A 26,780-nucleotide genomic window follows, 5' to 3' on the forward strand; every position below is an offset into this window, starting at 1 on the left:
ATTCTCACCCACAGCATTGAGAATAATGGAGTAGTAACAATTCAGTGGAAGCTTGGGTGCAGCAGCGATACATGCCTTACATGGGGACGGCAATGTGCACTGACCCTCTGTGGAGGTGAACAGATGTGCACAACACAAAAGCACCGCAAGCTACGATTACACTGATAATCATCACCCGCTTGTAGCTTCAGCAAAAAAAAAACTAAATAAATTCCGCTTACAACTGCTTTATAAAGCAGGAACGGGGAGAGTATTACATTTTCATCTCTCCACGAAAACAGAAAGATCAGGAAAGTCACATAAGGTCATCCAATTGGTAGCAAAACAAAGGAGACAACGTAGCCTATATAGGGTTGTATGAGCGGGAGCCATTGGCTCGAACATTTAGTCTGATCATAGAGTAATTCGATGAGCAACTATGAATGGGGGGGGGGGGGGGGGTTGTTCTTTTTGACAGTCCCCTGACAGCAGAAGCTGTGGGAAAGGATGGGAGGGAGGTGGAATCCAAGTCCAATCTGCTGTCAGAGGTACCAGGCCGGGATCAGACTGCAGTACTAGCCTTAGCCACATACATGGCACTAGAGATGAGCGAGTACTGTTCGGATCAGCCGATCCGAACAGCACGCTCGCATAGAAATGAATGGACGTAGCCGGCACACGGGGGGTTAAGCGGCCGGCCGCCGTCAAAGCGGAAGTACCAGGTGCATCCATTCATTTTTATGGAGCGTGCTGTTCGGATCGGCTGATCCGAACAGTACTCGCTCATCTCTACATGGCACTCCAAGAAGTTCTCACCTACTGGTTGGTAGGATCTTGGGTGTTGGACCACCTCTTATCAAACATGGTCTATCGTAAGCTCATTAATAAGAGATGGAGTAGTGGTCCGACTTTTGGGACTCCCGCCATTCAGATATTTGAAGGCGCCACTGTGTTTAGCAGAGCAATGTCCCTCTTCATTGTATAAATTGGTCTTCTACACAGTGGTTGTGCATGTTATTACAACTTTGGGCCGTGAATGGGGACAAGGTACAATACCCTGCACCACTGTTACCAAATAGACACCATGCAGTTATATGGAGAGAGGTAAACATTAGCAATGAGAATAACTTGCAGATCGGTGCGGTCCGACCACTCAGACCACTACTCATTTCAATGGGATACAGCCACAGATATAGTCAATGTCACAGGGACACAGACTTCGTTTCATGCAAAGAGTAGTTTGTCCACAGCCACTGCAATCAATTATTTATGTGTGTGTCGATGCAAGAATCCGCCCTCCGGACAGGGCATTAAGACAGTATTCACAATAAGAAAAAGGATCCAGCACCGAAAAAATGACTGAATTAAAACATGGCTTTTATTCTAGATTGCTAAAAACACATAGCGTAAACACCAAAGTGCATAGAGAATATATATATGTAAAAAAAATCTCTTTGTTTGTATATGTCATACCAGTCCACGAAGACAAAACATCAGACGAGACCTACATGAAACATGGCTGCCGCTGACGCGTTTCGAGGTAGTGTAACCTCTTAGTCATAGACTTCGTTCCAGTGTAGAAGCTAGGGTCCCACCCCGTATCAATAGGCAAAGAAAGTGTGTGAAGCTCTTTCTTTGCCTACAGCCACAGATATAGTCACTCATTTCAATGGGAGTCCGGAGATAGCACAAGTACAGAGTTCGGCTATCTCCAACACTCCACTGAAATGAATGGAGCAGTGTGTACAATGACCGACCTCCACTCCATTCAGAACAGGTGACAAAAGCCTCTTCTGATCGTCTGCAAGCTATGGATAGGAGATAACTTGCTTTAATGGGAACGCCCCTTTAACATAGAAGACAAATACAAGAAAAGGATAAGGAATAGTTACCATTTTCCTTTCGTAACCTGGTAATAAACTTCTTTGGAGGAATGACTCCAACTTTTTTCTTTTGCGTGGCTATGCTGTGGAAGAGGTCCGCTAAGCAGGTAAGAAGATTCTCCTTCTTTCTGGGTTGGCTTTTGTAGGCGAGAACTTTTTCTCGAAAAGGGCGGCAAAAATAAAGTGCCTGTAGGACAGAGTTGCAGTAGCAGGTGTTCCCGAACTGAGGAGAGAAAAGAAACATAAGTCACCACATGTATGTTACTAATGGTGGAAGTCCACTCCTGGCGTATACAAGCACATGGCGCCATACTGTCCAACTTAATAGCATAATACAGTCATAAACATCATAACTGTTATGCATGCCACTTCTGAAAATTTGGAGAAAAACAGCTTTGAAACCTTATGCAAAGGCAGTTGGCGAATTGAGGGCGGGGGCCCTTCTGCTACCTGGAGCACTACTTTTACCACTCAGACGCTACCACCCCCTGCCGATGTTGTGAACATTGATCCTCCAACTGTTTTGACATCCCCTATCCTACTTAAGCAGTCCGGTCAGTGCTCCCAGGGCTGAAGCCCAGCCCCCAGTGCACCAAATGTCTTATTTGCACTTGAAAGTTGTTTCCCTCCAAATCTACAAAAGTGACATACATAATCCCCCTTTAAATATTTCACCCTTAGTATAGGCCATCAATATCAGAATGGCAGGGGGGGGGGGGGGGATCTGACATTCAGCACCCCCACTGTTCAGCTTGTTTGAATAGACAGCAATGCCCGTGTGATCTCTGCAGCCTCCTTATTCCCCACCACTTGGTGGCGACAGTGCACGGTACTGCAGATTCCTCCCATTGGATGGATCAAAGCTTCAATACCAGGTACACTCACTACTAAGCAGACTACATGCATGGAAATGGACCAAGATTTATTTTTTGTTGTTTTCTTCTGTTTTGCTCATCAAGGAGCTGGAGATAAGTTTAGATTTCGGTTTGGAGCATCTACATGAGATGTCAAGTGGATATTTAGCCCAGGCAGTAATGAAAAGAAGTAAAATGGCAAGACTGAGAAGGTAAAGTGACCTTAGAAAATAAAAAGAAAATGTCAGCTGAAAGAAGAAGCTGCAACCGCAATTTGTAGGCGATGTATAAAAGGAGATTGCAAGCAGTAAACAGAGTCATTGTGTTCTGCTGCTAAAGTGATGTGAATCTGAAGGATAATAGTGTCTTGTACACGAAGTATAGAGCAACTAGCTGTATATACTGCAGGAGACATCACCGATACATGGAGTGAGTATATATGTTCAGCTTTACATTGGAAATAAATCATAACCCCCCGACAGTTCTCTTCCATAGCATTATCCTGTAAGGGGTTAAAGGAAGACACTTTGACGCCACTCTAAGTGCCATCTGAGTGCTATCTGTGCTGCACAGATTCCAATAAGAAGTTCCAATCAGATCTGCTTTGATGGAGAGAGATAGGACATGCTCCATAATCCCATCCATCATATGCACGAGACCCTACTGTTCTGATGTCCAAAATGCAGCAAGCAATGTGAGAATACAGGTGGTCATACTCAAGCAGGATTGCTGAGTGAAAAGCAGAGTAAGGGTAAGTTCACACGGGGTTTTTTGGTCAGGATTTTGAGGCTGTATCCTCTGCAAAATCCTGACCAAAAAGACGGCTCCCACCGGTGTGTTTTGGCTCCCGGAAAAAGAAGTGAGATGCTCATTCTTCAGGCCGTTTCGCCTCACGATTCGGCCTGAAGACAACTCCCTCCTCCGGACTAGGCCCATTCATTAGGCCTAATCTGGAGCAGAGTGCGCAGCAGGATGCCGCTGCAGTGCACCGGCATTCAGTCGCGGCTACCCGTATTTTGGAGTGGAACTTGAGGCGGCCTCCACCTCAGGTTCTGATCCAAAAAAAACCCTGTGTGAGCTTACCCTAAATCTTGCTAAGGGCCTATTCACACGGAGTAAACGCGGCACGCAATGTGCCGCGTTTACGGGACGTTAGCACCGCGATTTTCACGGTGCATGTTTGCGGTCGCGTTAGCTCACGGTGGCTCACCCAAGGGCTACCTATGAAGTTCATTTTTGCAGACCGGCATACTATGAGCTTATCTAGGACACTGAATCCCTGGTGCGTGCTAATAGTTTATTAACCCTAATTCACCCGACAGGTTCCCTCTAATGGAATACTGCTGTATATTTTTTAACTAATGTTGAACCGTGGGGACTAAAGCTCCACCCCTTTAAACAGCGGCCATGCTTTCCAAGGAACATTCCTTATATAAACCTAAGAAAGCGCATCGGCCGCGGCGTTCTTGTGTAAAGTTCATTACCTGGGAACTTTGCCATCACTTATGGAAGTCTGTGTTATACATCCCAGCACAATGGCATTTTAGAAGAAAGGGGTTTTTTCAGTTAAAGAAAAAAAAAAACGGAGAAGACAAGAGACAGTTTTCCTGTGTATTTCTGAGAACTCTACCATTGTTGGAGCCCATTTATACATCTATAGTCTGGTTCTGGCTATTGACACTTTATAGTCGTTGTTTAGTCCATTAAACTCAAGGTAAACCTCTATGGCGGAGACAATAAATTCCAATATAATACATCCACACATTAGTCTGGAGACATATGTATTCGTATATACCTCCCATTATGGTACTGCTAGTCCTGTTTCTCACCAGGGTTTTCTTATTTTTGGCCTTTCGGCCGGGGCCCCACGGGTCGGAAAGCTTTTTGCCTGCAGCGGAAACGTGACAGGAAAAAAAAAGCGGCGTTTTACAGTAATTGCAAAGTGGATGGGATTGTTACAAATCCCATGCCCACTTTGTGGTAAAAACCGCAGCGCGGACACGCTGCGATTTCCAAAACCGGCGCGTTTTTGGAAATCGCAGGATGTCAATTATATCTATGGAAATGCTGGCAGCTTCCCCGTAGATATAAATGTAACAGAAAGTCCGTGGAAGGGGCCACACGGTGGCTCAGTGGTTAGCACTGCAGCCTTGCAGCGCTGGAGTCCTGGTGTTCAAATCCCGCCAAGGGCAGAAAACCATCTGCAAGGAGTTTGTATGTTCTCCCCGTGTTTGCATGGATTTCCATCCCATATTTCAAAAGACATACTGATAGGGAAAAAAAAAAGTACATTGTGAGCTCTATGTGGGGCTCACAATCTACATTTAAAAAAAAAAAAAAAGAAAGTCCGTGGAAGAAAACTCTGTGAACTTTCTGTTTAAAGCGCTGCGGGAAGAACTGTGATGCAGTATACAGAGCCAGAAGCAGATGGCTCTGTATACTGTATAGTGACTGTGCAGTCTTACTGCAGCACTGCTCCCACTTAGATGCAAGGGAATGAAAGCAGAGGTGTAATGGAGCAGCTTGGCCACCATACAATGTACACATCTCCCTCTGACTCTGTACACTGTGTAATACTGGGTGAATTTGATCCTTGCAGGTGCCCCACCAATCAGACATTGATAGGTCGTCAAAAAAAGTTTTCAGCTTTTTTTTTTTTTTTTTTTTTGGGGGGGGGGGGGGGGTTTATAGGTTCCTCTATATTTCCCATTGCTTCTCCAGCCACTCTAGGTTTTGGCTCAAACTAAGTAATATCCGTCATTACACAACGTGGGGTCTCGGCCACTTTCTGCTGTAGTTTTCCTGCCTGAAAAAAACAGAACAGGGAAAATATACCGACGTTCTCCTGAGCATGGTCATCTTTAATATTACGTCATAATCCTGGTGGGAGTCAAGGAGACTGAAGTCACAGTGACAACATGGGGTGTGCAATGGTGCAAAACTCACATGCGTTGTGCCAATGTTTAATTTTAGGCAGCAGCAGCCTACTGAAGGAAGTGGTCACAGCTGGTACACAGGGTCTGGACGCTCGCTCTATTCTAAAGTAGGTGGTGAAAAGCGAAGTCAGAGGAATCGAGGCTAGGCGTGAATAAATTCTGAACATACCAATACGTAACCTGCTTCTATACCATTACAGTACTAATAAGGATCAAAGCGTACAAAAAAGCAGGAATGGCAGATGTTTGGCTGTACTGTAGAGGACCCGCTGTTAAGTGGCATAACTAGGAATGGCGGGGCCCCGTAGTGAACTTTTGGCATGCCCCCCCCCCCCCCCCCAAGAGGGGTATGAGGGGGTGCAGGCTGTATGTGAACAATAGGGTGATGTGGGGTGCAGGGTGTTTATGAGCAAGAGGGGGAAATGGGGGTACAAGCTGTGTGAGAGCAAGAGGGTGATGTAGAGGGGGGAACCCCTCATTCCACCGCACTCTTGCTCACACACAGCCTGCACCACCCATTCCCTCCTCTTGCTCACATAGGGCGGAATGGAGGGTGCAGACTGTGAGCAAGAGGGGTACATGGGTGTGCAGGCTGTGTGTGAGAATGTAAGGAATGGGAGTGCAGACTTTCACACACACAGCCTGCACACCCATGTAACCCTCTTGCTCACAGTCTGCACCCCCCATTCCCTCCTCTTCCTCACAGGCAGCCTGCAACCCATTCCCCTTCATTGTACACTAACACTGATGGCTCCGCCCACACAAGACTGATTCTATCTTAGTAGGTTAAAGGACCTTTGATGACATCATGACACAGGTCCTGTAACCTACTAGGATAGATGCCGGCACAAAGTATCAGGGCTTGGGGCCAGCAGGCAGGAGACAGAAGTTTCTCCTGCCCTCTGTCACCATGCAAGTGCCGGGAGGCAGGGGCCCGGACAGCAGGCGTCCCCTGCTTAGATACAGTAGTGAAGCCAGCAATTGCTGGCTTCACTACTGTTAAAAGATGGACTGTGGTGGAGGAAACTACTCTCCGCATCCATCTTCAGGCAGCATCCGGTGCTGCAGTAAATAGGGCCCATAATGGCCTATTAAAAAAAATAAAATCTGCAGCGGTAGCAGTTGCTACCAGGTCCTCTAGTGTCCCGGGCCCTGTGGCAGCCGTTACTGCTGCTACCCGGGCAGTTATGTCCCTGCTCCAAGTGACTGTTCAGAATAAGCTGTTGAGGGTGTACATGAGGAGTTGCACTATATTCGGCCATTATATGACCAGTATACAACAGTTTTCCCCTCTAAAGGTTTTCAGTTTCCCAAAATTTTATCATGAATAGACTAGTTGCCATGATGGCATATACACTAAGAAAAGATGCTTCTTCCCTCCCTCTCACACAGAAACTACACAAAAGCACCATAAAGGACACTATACTGCAGTGCAAATCCAGCACTGGGGTGAGATACAAACACTGCTGCAGCAGCTAGTAAGTTTTCTCTCTTTTTACAGCTGCTCCCTCCTCCTCCTCCTTCACCACACACCCCCTCCATAGACTTCTATGGTCCCTCAGTGAAGCTGATAAAATGTCTTATTTCTGCAACTCTCAATACACGGTTTAGCAGTGAAACAAGAGTGACTGATCAGTAAAGAATAAGAAGAAAAGAGAATAGGTCAATAAGGGGAGAAAGCAGCATTTTTCTTTAATAAGATATATTATAAATATGTTTGTCTTCGCTTGTACTATTGGTTTAATAATAATAATAATACATTTTATTTATATAGCGCCAACATATTCTGCAGCACTGTACAATTTATAGGGTTCAGATACAGACAGACATAACAAAGAACGTCATTTCACACATTTATGCAAAGTCTGTTTAATAACACTGAATGACAGTCTAGTCATATCTACATGCACCCTCAGGTAGGCTGTGGAGACACTGGGCAAGATCTGTCAAATAAAGGGGTTGTCCACAACTGTGACGCCACCTGCTGTGGCACCGACGCTACTTACAAAGTACGGTGCATTTATACTGTGTAGTGGCTGTACCTGGTGTTGCAGGCTGACACCCATATATCTGAGTGGAACGAAGCTGCAGCTAGGTCATGTGACCAATGGAGGTGATGTCACTGTTCTGAGAAGAGGAAGTGGAGCTCAATCACAGTCCTGGGCAACCTCTAAGGCTGCACGTTCCACTGTGGCTTTTAACATTTGCAATGCAAAGGTTTAAAGTCGAACCAGTCACATGGGAAGGTGCTTGGGATGGCAAGGGTAGAAATCAGAAAATTTTGGCTGGCTTCTGCTCTGGGCACATCCTCTGCAGGCTGACCGCTATGGAAGTCATGCAACAGAGAAAATTAAGCTGCATAGAAATCTATTTAACTTTTATGGCACCTTTATTCATGATAGGGTAGATAGGGTAGATAGAAATGTAAATTGTCAGTACTTACATTTACCAAACCAAAATAATGCTCATTCACTGGAAATTGTTCCGGACCAATCTCTTTCTCTAAAGCCGAGGCATTGGCGCCCTAGAGAGGACAGAAAGAACAGGCCATTAGAGATTTGTATAGAAATGACTTGTACATACACAATGCAGAGAAAACAGAAACTTTCCCGAACACTTCCATGAAGTAACGTGACTGATTTCCGTAGAGAGCCTCGGCTCGGTAAAATATCTCTTGGCATAATCGCCTCGATCACAGCGAGGAGGCAATATCAAAGAGAGCGCTAAAACATCGCCTGATGGTTTCCCCGCTGCGAGGAAACAGTGAACAAGGCTCGGGAAAGCTCTCGCCGTAAAAATTTAAGAGCCATTCTCTGGCATGAGATACATTATTTCAGTGCAGGAAAAAGAAACAAGAAACCCCACAACCCTGAATGAATATGGCTGCGGACTGTTCTTTTGAACTCGTACTGTTGTGAGCTGCTGAGCCGTCTAGACATATCCCGCAAACATGGCCGGTCAAGCCGCTCCCTAGATCCAGTCTGCTCATGCTGTGACCAGTCAAAGAAAACCTAAACACGTTTCCGTTTCGAAGCGGCAGACAAGGATTATGTGTCTATGTAAAAGAATTACAAGGGGTAGCGCTATGATCTAATCCTATGTAAATAATGTATACTCATTACACAATGGTGCAAGGTAAGGTAAGGTAAGGTAAGTGTTTTGGGTTTACATGTCATCCTTGCTTGCAGTCAATGAATAGAAAAATTCTGAAAATCTTGCCTTGCTCACAACTGAGGGTTTGTCACAATGGGATAGATTTTCTGCATTACGGCCTCTGAATAAATCAGAGGCATGCCCGGGTGCCAGAATGGAAAACCACGCCAGTCATAGATCTGCTTTATAACTCATGCCAGAACACTGGTGTGAATCATAATAAACTTGTTGGCCAAGGAGTCCCTGCCATGCTCACATTTGGCACGCAAAGTGCAGAATGTGGTATCTGGATCAAAAAAGGGCCTTGCACCAAATGTGCGCCACATTTGCACCCATCTACGCCAAAAACTTGGATAGCAAAGGAAAGTTCACACGTTGTTAGGCATCGAGGAGATGGGGTTTGAAGTACTTACTTTACAAATTCACCAGTGATCCAGTGCTGAGTCTGCAATGGGCCCCCAGCGGGCTATACTAAAAGGCTATGAGTGATGGCTGGCCACTGTCACTCACTTTGCTAAACACACCAGTTCAGCAAGAGATTTAGGGCTCGTTCACACGGGCGGTGGTGGGGCAGATTTTGACCATATTTTGACTCGGAGATCCAAGTCAAAATATGGTCAAAACCCGCCTGCCACAATGTCGTGGTTTCCCCCACCCTGAAGTCGGATCAAATGAATGGGCCGACACCAGAGGTTGCGGCTGCCAGGCGGAAGCTGCGGCTCAGCGAGCTGCGGAATCCACCTGAAGAAAGGGCAGCTCGCTTCTTTTTTTCCGCAGTTGCCGATAGCGGAAAAAAGAACGCTAGTGGTCTCCATAGACCACCATTGTAAAAGGGTGGATTCCGCTGTCAAAATCCGCCCCTTTGGCCCCGTGTGAACTAACCCTTAAAGCAGTATTGTCAGGTAAGTCTCAGTTCACACCTGAGCATGGGTTTCCGTTCGTGGAGTCCGCTTGGGAACCCCCCTGAACGCAACCCTAATCCACATTAAAAAAGTGGTTACCTAAGGAAACCTATGGACCCCATACTATAATGGGGTCTGTATGGTTTGTGCAACAAAAAAAATGCAGAGAGAAATGTTGCTTGCAGGCCTTAGGACATGGTCACACATCAGATTTTTTTTGTACAAATTTAGGAGCCTGCCTAAGTTATCTGACCAGGTTTGGCCCTAACTGGTAAAACATCCCCATTCAGACGAATGGAATGGATTCTGGAAATTTCTGCAGTAAATCTGCAGTGTGTGTATACGGCCTTCAGTCAGATGGATGGAATACCTTGTCTACACAACACTCCCTTATCAGGGCTTGAGGATATAATACAATGGAAGGAAAAGGCCTCATTAAAACAACAAGTCTTCTTCAGGCCCAGCTCACACAGCGAGGTAATGAGATCCCAGTGGAAACCATGTAATTGCTATCTGTATGTTTACCACAAGGTTATGGCTCCATAAAGCAGAAGATCACCCTGCATCGACTTGTACAAAATCCCCAAGACAGCAAATGTAACCACCATAGAGAAAGACAAGACGACTATCGAGGTTTACAGAGAGAAAGCTGGAAAGAGTATTTCAGGATCACACGAAAGCAGTCTATAAACCGTAGACTTCAGTCCGCTGTCCCACGGCCATTCGATTCATGATGGGATCATTCATACGAATTATCCCAACATCAACAAATAGTGTAGTAAGGGGAATCTATAGTTTTTGGGTTTTTTATAGCTGCGTGTATTTCCATGTACCTAATTTACCATATAGGTGCAAGTGTGTAATAAATCTTGCGCAAATTGCGATTCCACTGCGGCCAGCTATTTATGCTGCTTATGGACTACAGTGCACCCCTAAATGTATCAGAAAAGGTTACTACAGATAAAGCACGCACACTCCCAAGACGTCTAGGTAAGTCATAGTTCACACGGGCTAGTGACCAAGTAATTTGGTCCTGATTTTGACACGGGAAGCCACGTCAAATTCAGGATCAAAATGCGCCTGCTGCCGATAGCCGTGACTGCCGCGGCTTCCCATTCTGGAGTAGGCCCAAATGAATGGGCCTAGTCTGGAGGGTGGTGTCACGAGTCGGACGCCGCGGCTGAAACAGCCGTGGAAACCACCTGAAGAAAGGGCAGCTCACTTCTTTTTTCCGTGAGCAGGAACAAACCACTCACGGAATAAAGAAAGCTAGTGGTCTATATAGACCTCTATTGTGAGGGGGCCGATTTTGAGGTGGATTCGGCCTCAAAATCCGCCCCCTCTTGCCCTAAGTTTGGAACGATTGCTCCACTTTAGGTCAATCAACATCCAATGCTGATGTGTTCAATAGACCACCGGCCAAAAATATCCAGAATGGTCAAATTATGTTTGGTCAAGTCAAATAAACGTTCAATATAAAATGTACATATTACACGGCCATTTTGACTGACGAAACTCTTATGAATCAGAGTCCCCATTGCTGATATTGATGTTTTTGTCAATGTGCAAATGAGCTCATTGGCGCAGCGAGGACATTGCCGCTATTACTCCAAAGAGTTCATCTGCAGATGGGCTGATCTACCAGGATCTGCTGACAGACTCCCTATAAAGATGGATGGTCTATTACGGAGGTACGCCGCCAATACCAGATCCTCTGGTAAGGACCTGGAGAGTTATGAGAGAGATGCCACCAGTCCTTCTTCAGTCACATCTGGCCTGGTGACATAAGGGAGAGGGGAAATGGACTTTTGTTTACACCACAGAGTTTTCTGTAATTCATAGACAACCCCTTTAATGTATCCCAACCCCAGATAATATGTACGACCAGTCTAATGTTACATGTAGTGGCACAGACAATGGAAGATGAAGTGGAAGGAAATAATGGAGGTTACTTTTGGACTATTGTATAGGAAAGGAAGAGGATGAGCTGTAGATACCCTTTAAGCACTAGCTATAGAATACAAAGCCCTTTAACATGTCACACCTACATAAGTTCTCCTTCCAGCTGTGTTTGCATTTGGGCACTAGTTGTGTATGTACACGGCCTTATCAAATGTACCCTTATAGACAAAGGTGAGGTTGTGCAGACTGGTGTTATCAGTAACTGGGGGTGGGATCTTCGGACTGCATGTGTGAGGAAGGACTGCTGACATACCATACCTCCGAAATGTGCGGCATATGCTTACCCTACCCTTACAACTATACAGCACTTAGGATGTGTCAGTAGTTAGGGCTCTGTTCACATTTGTGTCGCTTTACACTGTTCTGCTGAAGGGGCAGAAGAACAAAAATTATGGTAGAGCCAGATCAGCATTAATGGATGTCGGGTTTCCATCATGATGTCCCTCAATGTACTGGACTACATGGAGTGCTGCCGTTGTAATCTGTGATTGAGTCCAATACAGGTGTGAACAGACACTGGTATATCAGAGTACAGATCCATAGCTGACCTTTGATCCCAAATATTAAAGGATTTTTCTCGGACTAACATATCAATGACCTATCCTTGGGACAGGTCATCAACATTAGATCAGCTGGAGTCTGAAATGAATGGGACTGAGCTGCAATACCAAGTACTGCCACTATAGAATGTACGGCTCAGAAAGCTGTGAGGAGGTCGCGGGCACTTGTCTGCATGCTGCAGCCTATTCATTGGTATCCCAGTGACTCCCAAAGTGGTCCAGGTGGACGCCCAGGGGTCCACGGAAGACTCAACAGGACCATCATTAGATCTAATCTTCACATTTTTTACAAGTTTTGGGAATATGGTAGAAAGGTAGCAGCAGAGGGTCCACCGAAACCAGTAAAATTTTGAAAGTGGTCTACGAGAAAAAGTTTGGGAACTTCTGATCTACCCTAAAGACAAATGACTAACATTAAAGACCAGGAAAATCCCGGTAATACGAGGTGAGAAAAGCTAAAGAATGGACTGTACTGCAATACACTATTAGAAGGGCAGACTGATATAGGGTTAAGCTGTGTTTAATACGATTCCTCTTGCGGATTTGACGTCTGACGGCAGAAAACACCAATTTGACATGATTTACTTAATGTGCAATTCTTCCCGGTTTATCACAAAGTAATAGGGTGAAGACTACGCGAGTGGGCTATTCCTGAGCTCCTTCCATAACAGGTCTATTATCATTACATCTTTATGGGAATGATCTGTATACAGTGACATGAAGGTAAAAGCACCCACAAGGTAATGGTACTTATACACAGATCAGCCATTCACTGTGCCAAGCATGGATTATAGTATGATGGGATAGGGGCCGCTGTTTAGGAGCCATTACCACTGTCAATGCAGGTGAAAAGACACCATCTGGTCACGCAACGGTTTATCGTAACATCAGTACCTGCATGTGGGCAGTCATGACTGACAGAGTACCTACTGTAGGTCACCAAACATCCAATAAGGTCAAACACAAAAAAAATTCAATATATTCCAAGAGCCGTGTGCTTTTTGTTTTGTCTCCTCTATTCCTACATTAAACTATTTTATTTCTTTATTAAAAGGGGTGTTCCAGGGTTTCAGAATTGATGATCCATCCTTAGGATAGGTCATCAATTAAAGATCGTGGGGCTCCGACACCCGATCCCCCATTGAAGAGGCTGCGGTTCTGCTGCCACTTTAACCAGCATGATAGTTTCTTTTTTAATTCCTTTTATTTATTGTTCCCATTGTTTTTGGCAGGATCTACAAACAGTAATTTATTTATTTATTTATTTATTTTGGACAAAAACAGACCCTTTTTAATGTGAAGAGGATCCCCAGTATTCCCCTGGCCATCCTGTTGAAAGGAAATGTCTTCATTAGAAAACATTCGCCAGTGTGATGTCTGATCATTGCTTTTTAATAGGATCCCTTTAAATGAGGACCTATACTCACTGTGAAACCACAGGTAGACTAAAAATTGGACCCAAAGGCCTCATACACATGACCATGTGCACGGTCAGTGTGTTAGCTGTGTTTTTCATGGCTAGCACACGGACCCATTCATTTCTATGGTGCCATACACACAGCCGTGTATTTTCACAATCTGGTGTATGGGGCATTGAGCAAAAGTCAGGTTATGTCCTATTCCTGTCTGTGTCAAGGCCCGTGCTCACAGATTTCAATGAATGGGGCCCTGGAGGCACACGGATGACATCCAAGCTCTTCAGTCACGGACCAGTAACACACAAACAGTCGTGTGCATGTTGCCAAAGTCTGAATCAAAAGGAGAATAGGTGAATGATCAAAAAGGAAAAAAAAAAAAAAAAAACAGAAAAATTATATGTGGAAACAAGAGCAAAAACATATAAAGTGCAGGTACCTGATGCGTTTTTATTTAGCATTTGTACACTGCACTATTGCAGCATATTAGTCCTATATGCTGTTATAGTAATAAGGCTGTATACACATGAGGCTTTTGCTGCAGCTTGAACAGTGCATTTCGCAGTGTCTGCATTGATGTCCATGTAAGGGCTCGTTCACACGGAGTAAACGCGCCGCGCATTGTGGCGCGTTTACGCCGCGTTTTTTTACGGTGCGCGATTACGCCGCGTTAACGAGCCCTAAATGTATGGCTATTTATTAACTGGATCTATGAAATGGACGGAAACACCCTGATCTAAATAGAGTCTAACATACCTGTAGTCCTCCACTTACCCGACAGGTAACAGACTGTCTGCCTGGCGTCTCCCGGGCTAGTATAGGTCAGTATATACTAGTCCATACTGAGTAACGTAGACAGGGGAGTGATACAGTGAAGACAACATGCTGCAATGTATGGGGAAAGCACAATAACCATACGCCACATCAGTAAAGGGCACCAACACAATATTTCTTTTACTGAACAAAGCCTGTTCCCTTAGGCCTATGTTCTATGGGTGTATAAATGCCAAGCCCAAAAAATGATGCAGAGTCTTGGCAATAACATACTGGGCATATTATACACAACATGTACTGAACATATCCTCATTTATCCTAGTCCAGACAGCTTACAAGAAATAATGCTATGACTATATACAAGGCTGGAGTACAACTAAGACCATATACAGACAGCTGAAGGGCGGCTAGGATTATATACAAGGCTGGAGGACGGTTAAGACAATATAAACACAGCTGAAGGGCAACTATGAGTATATACACGAGGCTGAAGTACAGCTATGACTATATACACAAGGCTGAAGTATAGCTATGACTATATACACGAGGCTGAAGTACAGCTATGACTATACACAAGGCTGAAGTATAGCTATGACTATATACACAAGGCTGAAGTATAGCTATGACTATATACACGAGGCCGAAGTACAGCTATGACTATACACAAGCCTGGAGTACAGCTATGACTATATACACAAGGCCGAAGTATAGCTATGACTATATACAAACCAAGAGTACAGCTATGACTATATACATGAGGCCGAAGTACAGCTATGACTATACGCAAGCCTCGAGTACAGCTATGACTATATACAAACCTAGAGTACAGCTATGGCTATATACACAAGGCTGAAGTATAGCTATGACTATATAGAAGGCTAAAGTACAACTAAGACCATATACACACAGCTGAAGGGCGGCTATGACTATATACAAGCCTAGAGTACAGCTATGGCACACAGCAGAAGCATGGCAATGACACAAAATATTATTATATATATATATATAATGGTTAATTCATTTTTTCCCATCTCTCCAGATCAACATCCCACCTGACCACTACAGAATTGTACAGGAGTGAAAAAAAAATGTCTGCTTTCTTCCAGAACAAGCACCACATGTGTCCACAGGCAGTTTGTGGTACTACAGCTTAGCTCTACTGAAGAAATGGGGCCGAGCTTTAATAACACACATGACGTCTTGACAGGTGTGGTGCCATTTCTGAAAGGAAGCAGCCAAGTTGTTCAAATCTGGACAATCCCTTTAATTTTCCCTCATATGTTTTGAGAACTCCAATATGTCTTGCGAATAATTATTCCTTTGGTAGTTGCCGGATGCATTAGCGCTTCTCATAGATGTGCTTTGTGCATGGTCAGCTGCAATCGTGACAGTCGAGCTGGACTTATTTTACACTGGTGTTGTTTTCTACGTTGTTCAGGTCTGCCTGGGGACCAGGACAACGGAGTCCCGGACTGCTGTTTTAGTGGTTGCACCTAGATTATGGTGGGGTACATGGTTTAAAAACTGAAACTGGTGGAGAGAAAAGTCCTCCTTTCACTCAGCCGCTTTTTTGGCAGTTCCTAAGTGCAGGTGTGAACTTAGGCCCGGTTCACATCTGCGTTCGGTATTCCTTTTGGAGAGTCCAGTTGGAGACCACCCCCAAACGTAATACCGAACGCATTGACAAGACGTGAGCTTATGAAACTGGACCCCATCGATAACTATAATGGGGTCCGTGTGTTTTACGCACGAGTCATGCGGAGAGAAAAGTACTTCATAAACTACTTTCCTCTCCGCATGAGTCGTGCAGACAGTGCGCAGAAAACACACAGATCCCATTAAAGTCTATGGGGTCCGTGTGCTTTTATAAGCTCACCGCTTGTCAATGTGTTTGGAACTCCATTTGGGGGGACCTCCATGCAGACTCCCTGAACAGAATACCGAACGCAGATGTGAACCAGGCCTAAGCCTTAAAGTTTAAAAATGACATCTCCATTTGTAGTGAATAGGGTCCATCGGGCTTTGTATGTGACCACTATTTTAGCAGTCCACCTGTCCCTTGTTCTAGTCCTCCAACGAATCAGAACAATAGTCAGCTGAGGCTACTGTGACCTAGGGTTACTTTGTGTACGAAAGTCTGGACTGAATTACAGGTCTTTCCAGGCACAGTCTGCTGAGAATCAACGAGTTAAAAAAAAAACCCTCAGGAGAAAATTAAGACAATTACATCAAAGAAATAGCCAAAAGCAAAGGGAGTGCCGCTACAAAGACGTGTGTGCTTGTCAGGCGAGTCCTAGGCCACCGTCTGGGGAAAAGGGAAGGCAAACGCCAGTGGAAGAGTCTTGAGAGAGAGAAAACTATTATGTCCAGGTTATTGTGCAGGTTTATTGAGGGGTAAACCCAAAAAGGGCAATAAGACAGATAGCGGGGGCAGATACACATTCTGCCAAATACAATGAATAGTACAATATCAAATAATGAAGATAACTCGGACTGAAGTTCTTACATTGTAAGCCAAGTAGTTATATGAGCAGTCATTTACTGCCGCAGTAAAGTAAAAGTTCACTTTATGGCATGTTGGGATTTCTAATCAATAACCAAGTTGTTTTTTTTTTTTTTTTAACTTGAAGTAATAAATAGTTATGGTGGAGAAACTTGTACTTGTGTCTAGTGACCCTGTAAGAAGAAGTGACTTGTCTAGTTATGGCATGTTAGTGAGATCAGAACTTCAGGTGATGAAGGGTCATGGAGATTATCCAATATCCAATAAAGATAGAAATGAGGACAGCAGCGGAACAAGATTGTACTAGTCTTGCAGAGGGCAGTGACCTGATTATATACGTAATACGTTAACCTCTGGCAGCAGCTCATCTCCCACAAAACAGGGCACATTACATGGTTACCATTCAAGTAATGGGGGCGAATTACCACGAATGGTGGTTTTACATTGGAGGACGAGCTGCATTTAAGATGTGGCTGTAAATTAAGCGCAACACCCGGCAATCCGTGCTACTAGAGTGATATCTACATTGGATACTAAAAGCAAGCTTGTGTAAGTAATGATAAATCTGCCAATAACCTCGCCCACAACCCCATAAAAAGTAAAAGTGGCATTGGTGCAAAATCTTTGTGTCGTCTGTCACCAGGGCAAAGCATAATGAACCAGCATCACATATAGGTCACGATCACCTGACTGTAATGTTTCTTTCCCCATGAAGATCCGTGCCTCTGTTGCGGAGATATTCATATATTGCAAATGAAGGATCTGGAGCACTAAGGGCGGCTCTGTTGCTCCAAAATGCTACAGCCCATACTGCTCTAAGGGTAAGTTCACACAGGGTTTTTTGGTCCGGAACCTGAGGTGGAGGGCGTCTCAGGCTCCGTACCAAAATACAGGTAGCTGCGACTGGATGCTGGTGCAGTGCACCGGCATCCAGTCACGCACTCCGCTCCGGATTAGGCCCAATGAATGGGCCTAGTCAGGAGAAGGGAGTGTCTTCAGGTGGATGTCGTGAGGCGAAACGGCCTGAAAAAATGAGCATCTCACTACTTTTTTCCAGGAGCCAGAACAAACAGCTCCTGGAAAAAAGAACTGACCGGATCCCATTGATTTCAATGGGAGCCGTCTTTTTGGTCAGGAATTTGAGGCGGATACGGCCTCAAAATCCTGACCAAAAAACCCAGTGTGAACTTAGCCTAATACATCTTCCTTTTTTCGAGTGACAGGATCAGGCGAAAATCCAGCTTGGCTCCCCGGCCCACTGACTCATTTACAGAAGAGTAGGGGGGCGAGGAGGGTGTTCTTAGGCAATTTGGGGCACAGTAGTTTGGAGCAATGTTGCCGACTACAAGGCTCCAGACCGCTCATTTGCAGTGTATGAATATCTCTGCACCAGAAGCACAAATCTTCATGGGGAAAAGGAGTTACATTCAAGTGTAATTCAGGTTTCTCCAGCCTCTAATGGATTTTTCATGCCAATTACCAATCTACAGGACAGGCCATCAGTATGTGATCTGTGGGAGTCTGACACCAGACCCTATGCAGATCAACAGTTTTGGCGACAACCTCCTGAAGCCGCAGCAGCGGACATGGAGCACCTGCAGTCTTCGCTTATTCAAGTAATGCAAGCGGCGCTCTTATTACATGACTAGGAGCAGCCTGCACATGCTCCCTGTCCACGGTCTGGGTGTCAGACCCCACAAATCACATACTGATAACCTATTCTGTGCATGGTTACCCCAAAACCAATTAATATTGGAATCTGAGGAATCTCAAAGAAAACATCTGACTGAGGTAAGCTGTAGGTTTTCTATGTTGTCTACTATTTACATACTGATAGAGGAAACAGGTAAAACCCCTATACAAACACTAAACAGACAGACAATTATAAGGGAATTACTGGAAATCCCACGGACTGGAAGAACCACCCGAGCAGGTGATCTCAGCAGGGCCGGCCGGGCCGATGGCTGCTTAGATATGGACGTGTTGATGGGCCGGGGTTATATACAGCCTGACAGCTTTGATGGTTATGATTCGACTCGGGCTCATGGGATTAACAAGCATAAAAAATAAATAAAAAAAAAAAAAGGTTACGTTTCCTTTTTTAATCTTGACAAGGATTTAATCTTGCTGAGACCCAGAAATGTTTATTAAGAGATTTTAGTGAAAATGCAGATGTGTGTGACTTATAAAAAGAAAAAGCTCTCACCATGGCAACTCGAAACATCTGACGATAAACACTAGTTATTCCGCCATTATACTTCCATATATCAGCAGTAATACTGGCTCAGGTTAGGAGCTGGCTGGTGCAATTGTACTGGACAGCTCAGGTATTACGTTTGGACAATCAAAACACAATTGTCAAAAAAAATAAATAAATAAATAAATAATGGTTTGGGATCAGGGGTCCGTAAATCACATGACCATGGACCGTAAATCACATGACCCTGGTCAGAGTTTTATCCTTAGAAGTAACAGAATAAGTGACAACAAGCAGAGATCTAGAAAACCGTGAGGAATTGGTACAGAAAGTATATGGGAAAATTGTTTATCTTTTTATTGTACATTTGTTTGTCAATATTGATCTGAGGGTGGCCAACCCCTTTAAGGACAGCCTAGTTAACAATAAGGTCAAACAGGATCCTGGACTGGTCTGGTTAGTGGGAGAGAGGTCAAAACAGGGGGGAAAAACAAGACAAGAAAAACATGCTTTTTTTTTCAATACAGTGCCATACCGGTCCACAGTATGTGTGTGATGTTGCAACATAGCCCACTTACTTCTGTGGATCAAAACTTCAATACCACACAGAATCTGTGACATTGTCTTTGGAAGAAAGTAGATATTATTATTTAGCCCGTACAAGCCCTTGAAATCTACATTATATCAGGGCTGTGGTGCTGGAGGCCAAACCTGACTCCTGTCCTAACAGCCATGGTCAGTCAGAAAGCAGTAAAGATCCTCTAAGGCTCGGTTCACACCTACGTCCTGTCTCTATTTGGGGTTTCCATCCCCAAATCCGCTTAAAAAAAATGCAGAGAGAAAAGTCCTGCAAACAGGACTTTTCTAAACCCGGCAGATCCCATTACAGGTTTTCCGCTTGGGGACCCCACAAATGGAAACCCAAACACAGAAGTGAACCTAGCGTAATTCAGCGGTTGTCAACCTATAAAACACTTATGTGACATGGTGCACTGCATGTTGGTCCCCCATACCCAGGATGGACACTCACGGGTGGCTGTGGGCGCTGTCCTTACTTTATTCATCACTCACCGCGCTGTTTCCCACTTCCTCGGAGTAATTAATGCCGCCAACCAGTCCCTCTCAGAGTGCCAGTAACTGCAATGAGCGCCTCCATCAGTACAGGTGGAAGCACACATTGCACTTCTAAAATAAGCAGTGTCCAAAGCCATATATGGAAACCATCCTGGTTCAGAGGGGGGAGGGGGGTTGCGTGCTGCAAGTAATATAGACATCACTGGGTGTGGGGGCCATTATGTTACATGCAGGGGCACTGTGGCAGCCATTAGGTCTCACACGGGGGTCATTACATAAATGTCAAAAGTCATTTATAAGAGATCACTATGTTGGGGATACTCGGTTGGGACTTTTTCTCCTTAGAGGATACTTTGCACAAGGGGGTTGAGATACCCTGCTCTAATGTACTAAAAAGCCAAGGACTGAGTTCCTGCTGCTCTAGAGAGGTAAGCGGTAACAGCCTCATTGCCAAAAATGGTGATATCTTGGCAAGGAGAAAACCTCATTTAATTGAGGTGACCCTAGCCCATCTCTCTGCAGAGTTTAATGCTGGGTTCTACTCACAGACTCCCTCAAGGCTGAGGCTCCACATTGAAGAAACACAGCTTTTATTTTTGTTGCAGATTTTGCTGAGGTTTTCCAGCCAATGCCCAGAGTAGATTCAGCAGAAGGTAGAAGTTAAAACTGCTTCCTTTATATTTCCTATTCCTTTTGCGGCCATTTTTGGCTTTGGTTCAAAAAAATGCAGCAAAATCTGCAACAATAAAAAAGCTGCGTTCCTGAAACTTGGGGCCTCAATCATAGGTCGGAGCCCCACGTGATGGAAACACTAGCGAATCCCATCCACAATATTACAATCCAGTAAAACTATGATAAGCTAAGGCACCTTAGTGAACATTTGCTGTGACCAGGTCATGTCACATGGCCTATGAAGCGGAAGCTGATTCACAGGGGTCCCACATGTTGGACCCCCAAAGATCTTTAACTTGTAACCTATCCTAAAAATAGGTAATCAAATAAGAAGTTACGCAAAACCTCTTTACGTTTATCCAACTGGCCTCAATTACAGGGTGCCTATATCTCTGTGTATCACAGTAGCCTAGGCCATATGTCCTTGTTTGGTACTATATACTTTTCCATCAGTTTCCAGCAGACTATATTAGTAATGTCTCCTGCGAGGGTCTGAGCCCGGATATTACGTAACCTGCAGAGATCTACACAATAAAATCCAGAAAAATATTTTTCACTCCCATGAGCTCGCCCTATTAGAATAACTGGCATCACAATGCAAGAAGCTATAAATGATCCAGCGGCTGGGACAGCGCCTACCGGCTGAGACGCGGCGAGATGCGCAATCGTTAATTTGCTTGCACAAATGACTTGGCTGATGCCAAGTGAATTTGTCAGTGTGAGTGAATGGATGACCATTATCTGTGCCCTACTTCAGTCACGCCGGAAAGTGCTGCTCCTGTTTCCAGCTATCTATTACATGTGACAGCAGAGCGTACAGGGCACTATGGCCGCCGATCAATGCGTCCAACACAAGGTTACTGACTTCTGTAATAACTTCTGGCTGCACACGCAACCAAAACCATGCACGATCCAGCAGCGCTACACTGAAAAGGTCACCCTATACACATTAATAATAGGTTATTGCGTCATCAGGGTATCACTCCATTTGCTGCAATGCCAATAGTGGCGGAGGACAGCGGCACGGAGTTAAATTCGCTGCCTATTCCCTACAACAGCCATTATAGCGGTTATATCCTGTATACAGAGACAAAGAAGCTGGGTATCTGTTCTCCATGCACAGAATACAGGCTCATGTGCACGGCACCCAAGGCCCTGTTCACATCATACAGTATTAGTGAAGGCTTCAGGTCTACATTCCCAGTGCAAGTTAAGGCTGCATTCACATGCGTCAAAGTCCACCTAAGGATTCGACAATGTGGCTTCAAAAACAACAAATATTCGGATGGACCCCATTATAGTCAAAGGGATCTCTCGGGATCTGTTATCATTCATATTGGCATCACTAGACGGATCCATCTTTATTGTTTAATCCGTCATTCTGTTCCCAAGACAGAGCAGGTTAAATCATGCAGATGTGAATGTATCCCAAGTGTATCCAAAGGGTTACAGTCACCTGACAGAGTCCGGAACAGTACAACGTTGAAAAATAAACCGCACGGTGCATTTTTTGGATGACATTTCCCACCGTCCTCCGGCTCCAACTCCTTCTGGAAAGGTGAGCACTATGTACTGTGTCATGGCATCAGTATAGTATCCTGAGACCATTCATCTTTGGGGTCGCTTTTCATCCAGGGGAGTGGGCTCACTTACAATTTGGACTAAGAACACAGCCATGTATAAAGAACATCCTCCAAAAGCAACTTCTCCCAACCAGCATATTTGGTGATGGACAATGCTTTCTCCAGCTTGAAGGAACCCCATGTCACAAGAAAGAAGAAGTGACAACTAAGTGGCTTGGTGAACAAAACATTGAAATTTGAGGTCAATGGTCAAGAAACCCCAGATTCCAATCCTGTGGTCAAACCTCAAAAAGTGAGAGGACAAACAAAACACAGAAATGGAGATAAACTCCAAGCATTAAGTAAGAAGGGGCTGTCACCAGTAGGAAGGTGGCCCTGATAGCCGACACGGCAGCATTGATTGAAGTCTTGAAAAATAAGGGTCAACACTGGAAATAGAGACTTTACATAAATTTGATGTATTTGTCCGTAACAGTGTAAAAACTTATAAACTGCTTATATCTGTACTGCAGTATGGACCACGTGTTATTACAGTCCGTTGTTCTCATTCGTCATAGAATGAGAGAAAGGACATTAAGAGACAAACGCAGATGGAGCCCCCCATATTGTATCTGCATTCACCCCCATGTGAAACACGACAGAAGCTTCTTTAGCCATATTGCTTTTCTAACAGATGACAAAGTTGTACATGTTCTGCTCCGTTACAAAAATGCTTTCAACATTAGTCAATGGGAACAGAAACAGGCGGAGGGGTCCCCATCTATCACTCTACTACCGTTAATGTCCGCTGTTCTCATCCTATGAAGGATGGGAGCGACAAACTAATAACAGTTCCCCTAAAAGGTCTAGTTCACACTGAATTTTTTGGTCAGGAATCTGCCTCAAAATCAGCCTCCAAAAAAAAAGCCTCCCAATAGAACTCTATTGGGAGGCTTTTTTTGGAGGCTGATTTTGAGGCGGATTCCTGACCAAAAAACTCCGTGCAAACTCAGCCTAAAAATAGCAGCGGACTTTGTGAAAGAGAAAATGTGTGTCAGTCTCAAAACTTTTGGCCATGACTGCCTAATCAGATCTGCCATCTCCTAAAAAGCACAGGAGGTCAGTCTCTGAATTTTTGGGGTGCACAGAGAGTTTTGCATTTCGGGAGGCTTCCTTGGCACCTGAGAGAATTGTTAACAATATAACAGTCGGTCTCCACTTTTTCTGGAACTTTTTTGGACAACCCCAAAGAGTCAGCAAGTATACCTATAAGGCGAGGTTCACACCTGAGTCCTGTCTCCGCTTGGGGTTTCCAACCCTGAACCCGCTTACAAAATGCAGATGGAAAAGTCCTGCAACTGGGTGGAAACCCATTATATCTATGAGGTCCATGCGTAACCACTGTTTTTTAAGTGGATAAGGTTTGCATTGGTGGGGTCCCCAAGTGGATCCCACGAATTGTAACCCAAAAGCAGGTGTGATCCTGGTAAGTCATGGAGTTGCTGTGGAACTCACCCAAGTCTACATGTAACACTTGCCGCTGAAGTGTTGGAACATCCGACGTAGCTAAACATTCACTAACCCAATCCTGAGGACGCTTTTCCTGTAACATCTTAAGAAATCTCCACTATCTCCTCCACAAATATAAGGGCTCCCCTGAATTACACCCTGTATTACAGTTCATTTGCCTTCACAGCAGAAATCCCAATTCTGCTGATTTCAAATCCCCCAGAATACCCTGCTTCTGCCTTTTGAGAGCTCTAGACTTTATATCAAGCTGTATACAGTACTAAAAACCCAGAATACATTGCAACAAAGGGCTGGGAATTATAGGGGCTCAGGTAAAGTAGTCTACTTCTTAAGGTGGCCGGCAGAATTATGAATGCAGCTCTGCAATGTAATACAGGCTGCAATGCAGCTAAGATTTATAAAGAAGTTTTACATACTTGTTAATGTGAAGCCCGCTGCCTCAATTTCCCCCTCCCCCAGGTTTATGAATATTCACTCCCACATTCCTATCCATTTTCCATTGTAAACAGCTGACTTAAGCAGGTGACCAAGTGCAAGTAAGGGTGAACCATAAACCTGCGGCAGCTGACACCTACGGATGGGGAGGCTGCCAGTTATTGACATGAGCTTGGAAATATGCTCTAGATACAATTGGCCTAAAAAATAGCAATACATCCTAAACAAGTTATGGGCCACACACCTATTAATATTAAAAAAATCTCACTTTTCAGACACTTGTACTATAGAGTTGCATGCACAATTTTTACATGTTATAGAAAAGAACTGTTTCTGACTGTTGTGCATAGCAGCACTTTACAGTTCCAGCAAAGTGAATGAGATTTCTTTTAACCTCATCCAGACATTGTGGGAGGAAAAAAAAATTGTATGGAAGGTTTTACCTATGGTTCAGGTGCTGCTTGCAGGAGTTTTCTCTCTACATGTTTCGTGCAGAAACCACATGGACCCCATTATAATCTAAGGCGTCTGCAGGATTCCCAGGTAACCACTTTTTTTTTTCTGTATAGGTTTCTGCTCAGGGGGATCCCCAAGTGGACTCCCCAAACGGAAACCCTAATATAGATGTGAATCAGGCCTATGTCCCTTCCTCTATTCAGCTGTGGTATACCCCTGAGAGCGGAGAGTGAGTTATCAGTGAACTAACCCGCAGCAATTTCATGTAGTGTGTCCATGGCCTTACAGATTTATTTTTTTTTAGCATTAAAAAGTAGTGGGGTAGCAAATAAAAATAAAAAGTACCAAACTTGCCTCCTAAAAGTCCCTTTGTTTCAGAGCTGCAGATCCTGTACCCGTGGAACTGAAAGTGATGACATGGCAGCCATTGCTCACATGAACGATCACTGGCCTCAGCTGTTACGTTTGCATGAAAGGTACGTGACGGCTACAGCCATGACCAGGCATCTCAATATTTTCAAAGGGATTTAGGAAACGGAAACAGACCACATGCAATGTACACACTGAAGAGGTTGTGGTGCTCACACAAGCGCAGCGGCCCCTGCGGTCTCACAGCCTGTTCTCCTGCAGACTACGGAATCCATGCAACTTTCCCACAGCATTGTAAGCATAGGTGAAATCTACAGCAATAATTGACATGCGGAGGGTTTAAAGGGTTATCCAGGGACTGTTAAACCACTTACTTCTTCTGGGGTTGTCTATGTCAAACCTCAAGTTTTAGGGCTGGGTCCAACCCTGGGTTGTGTGATGTGAAGCAGCACCTGACACCCAAGTCGATCTGCCTCCATCCTCCAGTCCCATCGGTCACCCCCATAGTATAGGTAACTGTGAACACGGGAGAGAAGCCAAATCAACTTGGTTGCTGGTTCCGACCTGGAAACATGATGTTTAAGCCAAATAGAACATGTGTGAAGTAAGTGGTTAAACAGTCCCCCTTTATAAACAAGTCTCATCCACATGAGCGACTAAAACCTGCAGCACAAAGTGACCTGACCTTTACATTAACACCCATGCTGAGGCCCGATGCACATCTGTGTTCAGGTTTCCATTCGGGAAGTCCGCTTGGGGATCCCCCTGAACGGAAACCTATACGCATAAAAAAGCAGCACTTTTCCCACACAGACCCCTTTATAGTGTATGGGGTCTGTGGGTTTCCTTAGGTAACCGCTTTTTTCATGCATATAGGTTTCCGTTCAGGGGGTTCCCAATCGGACTCCCCAAACAGAAACCCGAACACAGACCTGAAGACAAGAGATGGAGGAGAAAGAAGTGATTCCCATCTCAGAAGGACAACGTGCCTGATGCCTTAGGGACCCTACAGTAATAAAATCGCATAGAAAACGTCCTTTGTGCAAGTAAACATAGAAAAGTCACCTAAAATATACCAACTTCTACAGCATCAGCAGCCTCACTGTCCATACACGGCTGATTTGCTCTGCCTCTCCGAATCATATGAATGAGACTTGCAGAAATCCTTGCACAAGCTAGACAAACCCCCTGACATGAATGGAGTGATACCCGTACGGCTAGCGCCAAGGTCTCTGCGCTCTATCTGGTGTTATCCGACGTTACTCTACCTCAAATCCTGCTGCACTATTTCATACAGTAAAAAAAAAATATATAAAAAAATATAAATGGGACCCGTGACCTATACAGCTTGGCGGAGATATAATGGAAGCCTAAGGGTATGAATATCGTAAGCCCCAGGTGAATATCCATGGGAAACCACAAGGGGAAGGCGAAAGCAGGTGAAGAAGGATAAAGCCACATTCACGTGGCCATAATGTGTCCGTATAATGTCCATCCCGACCACGGATCTTCTGACCTATTGGCCTACTGACACTAGACTCATCATAGGGATCTACAATGCTAT

General features: G+C 44.6%; 1 protein-coding gene across 1 annotated transcript in view; it reads right to left on the reverse strand.

Annotated features, from left to right (window-relative positions):
* Positions 1 to 26,780, reverse strand: part of USP12 (ubiquitin specific peptidase 12) — a 53,339-nt gene that overhangs the window by 21,910 nt on the left and 4,649 nt on the right. The window contains exons 2-3 of the mRNA XM_075265938.1: positions 8,096 to 8,176; positions 1,872 to 2,085 (exon numbers count right to left, since the gene is read on the reverse strand). Of these exons, the coding sequence (XP_075122039.1) occupies positions 1,872 to 2,085; positions 8,096 to 8,176 (295 nt within the window). The remainder of the gene's footprint in view (positions 1 to 1,871; positions 2,086 to 8,095; positions 8,177 to 26,780) is intronic.

This window comes from Leptodactylus fuscus, chromosome 2 (assembly GCF_031893055.1).
Source record: "Leptodactylus fuscus isolate aLepFus1 chromosome 2, aLepFus1.hap2, whole genome shotgun sequence".
NCBI classification, from domain to species: Eukaryota; Metazoa; Chordata; class Amphibia; order Anura; family Leptodactylidae; genus Leptodactylus; species Leptodactylus fuscus.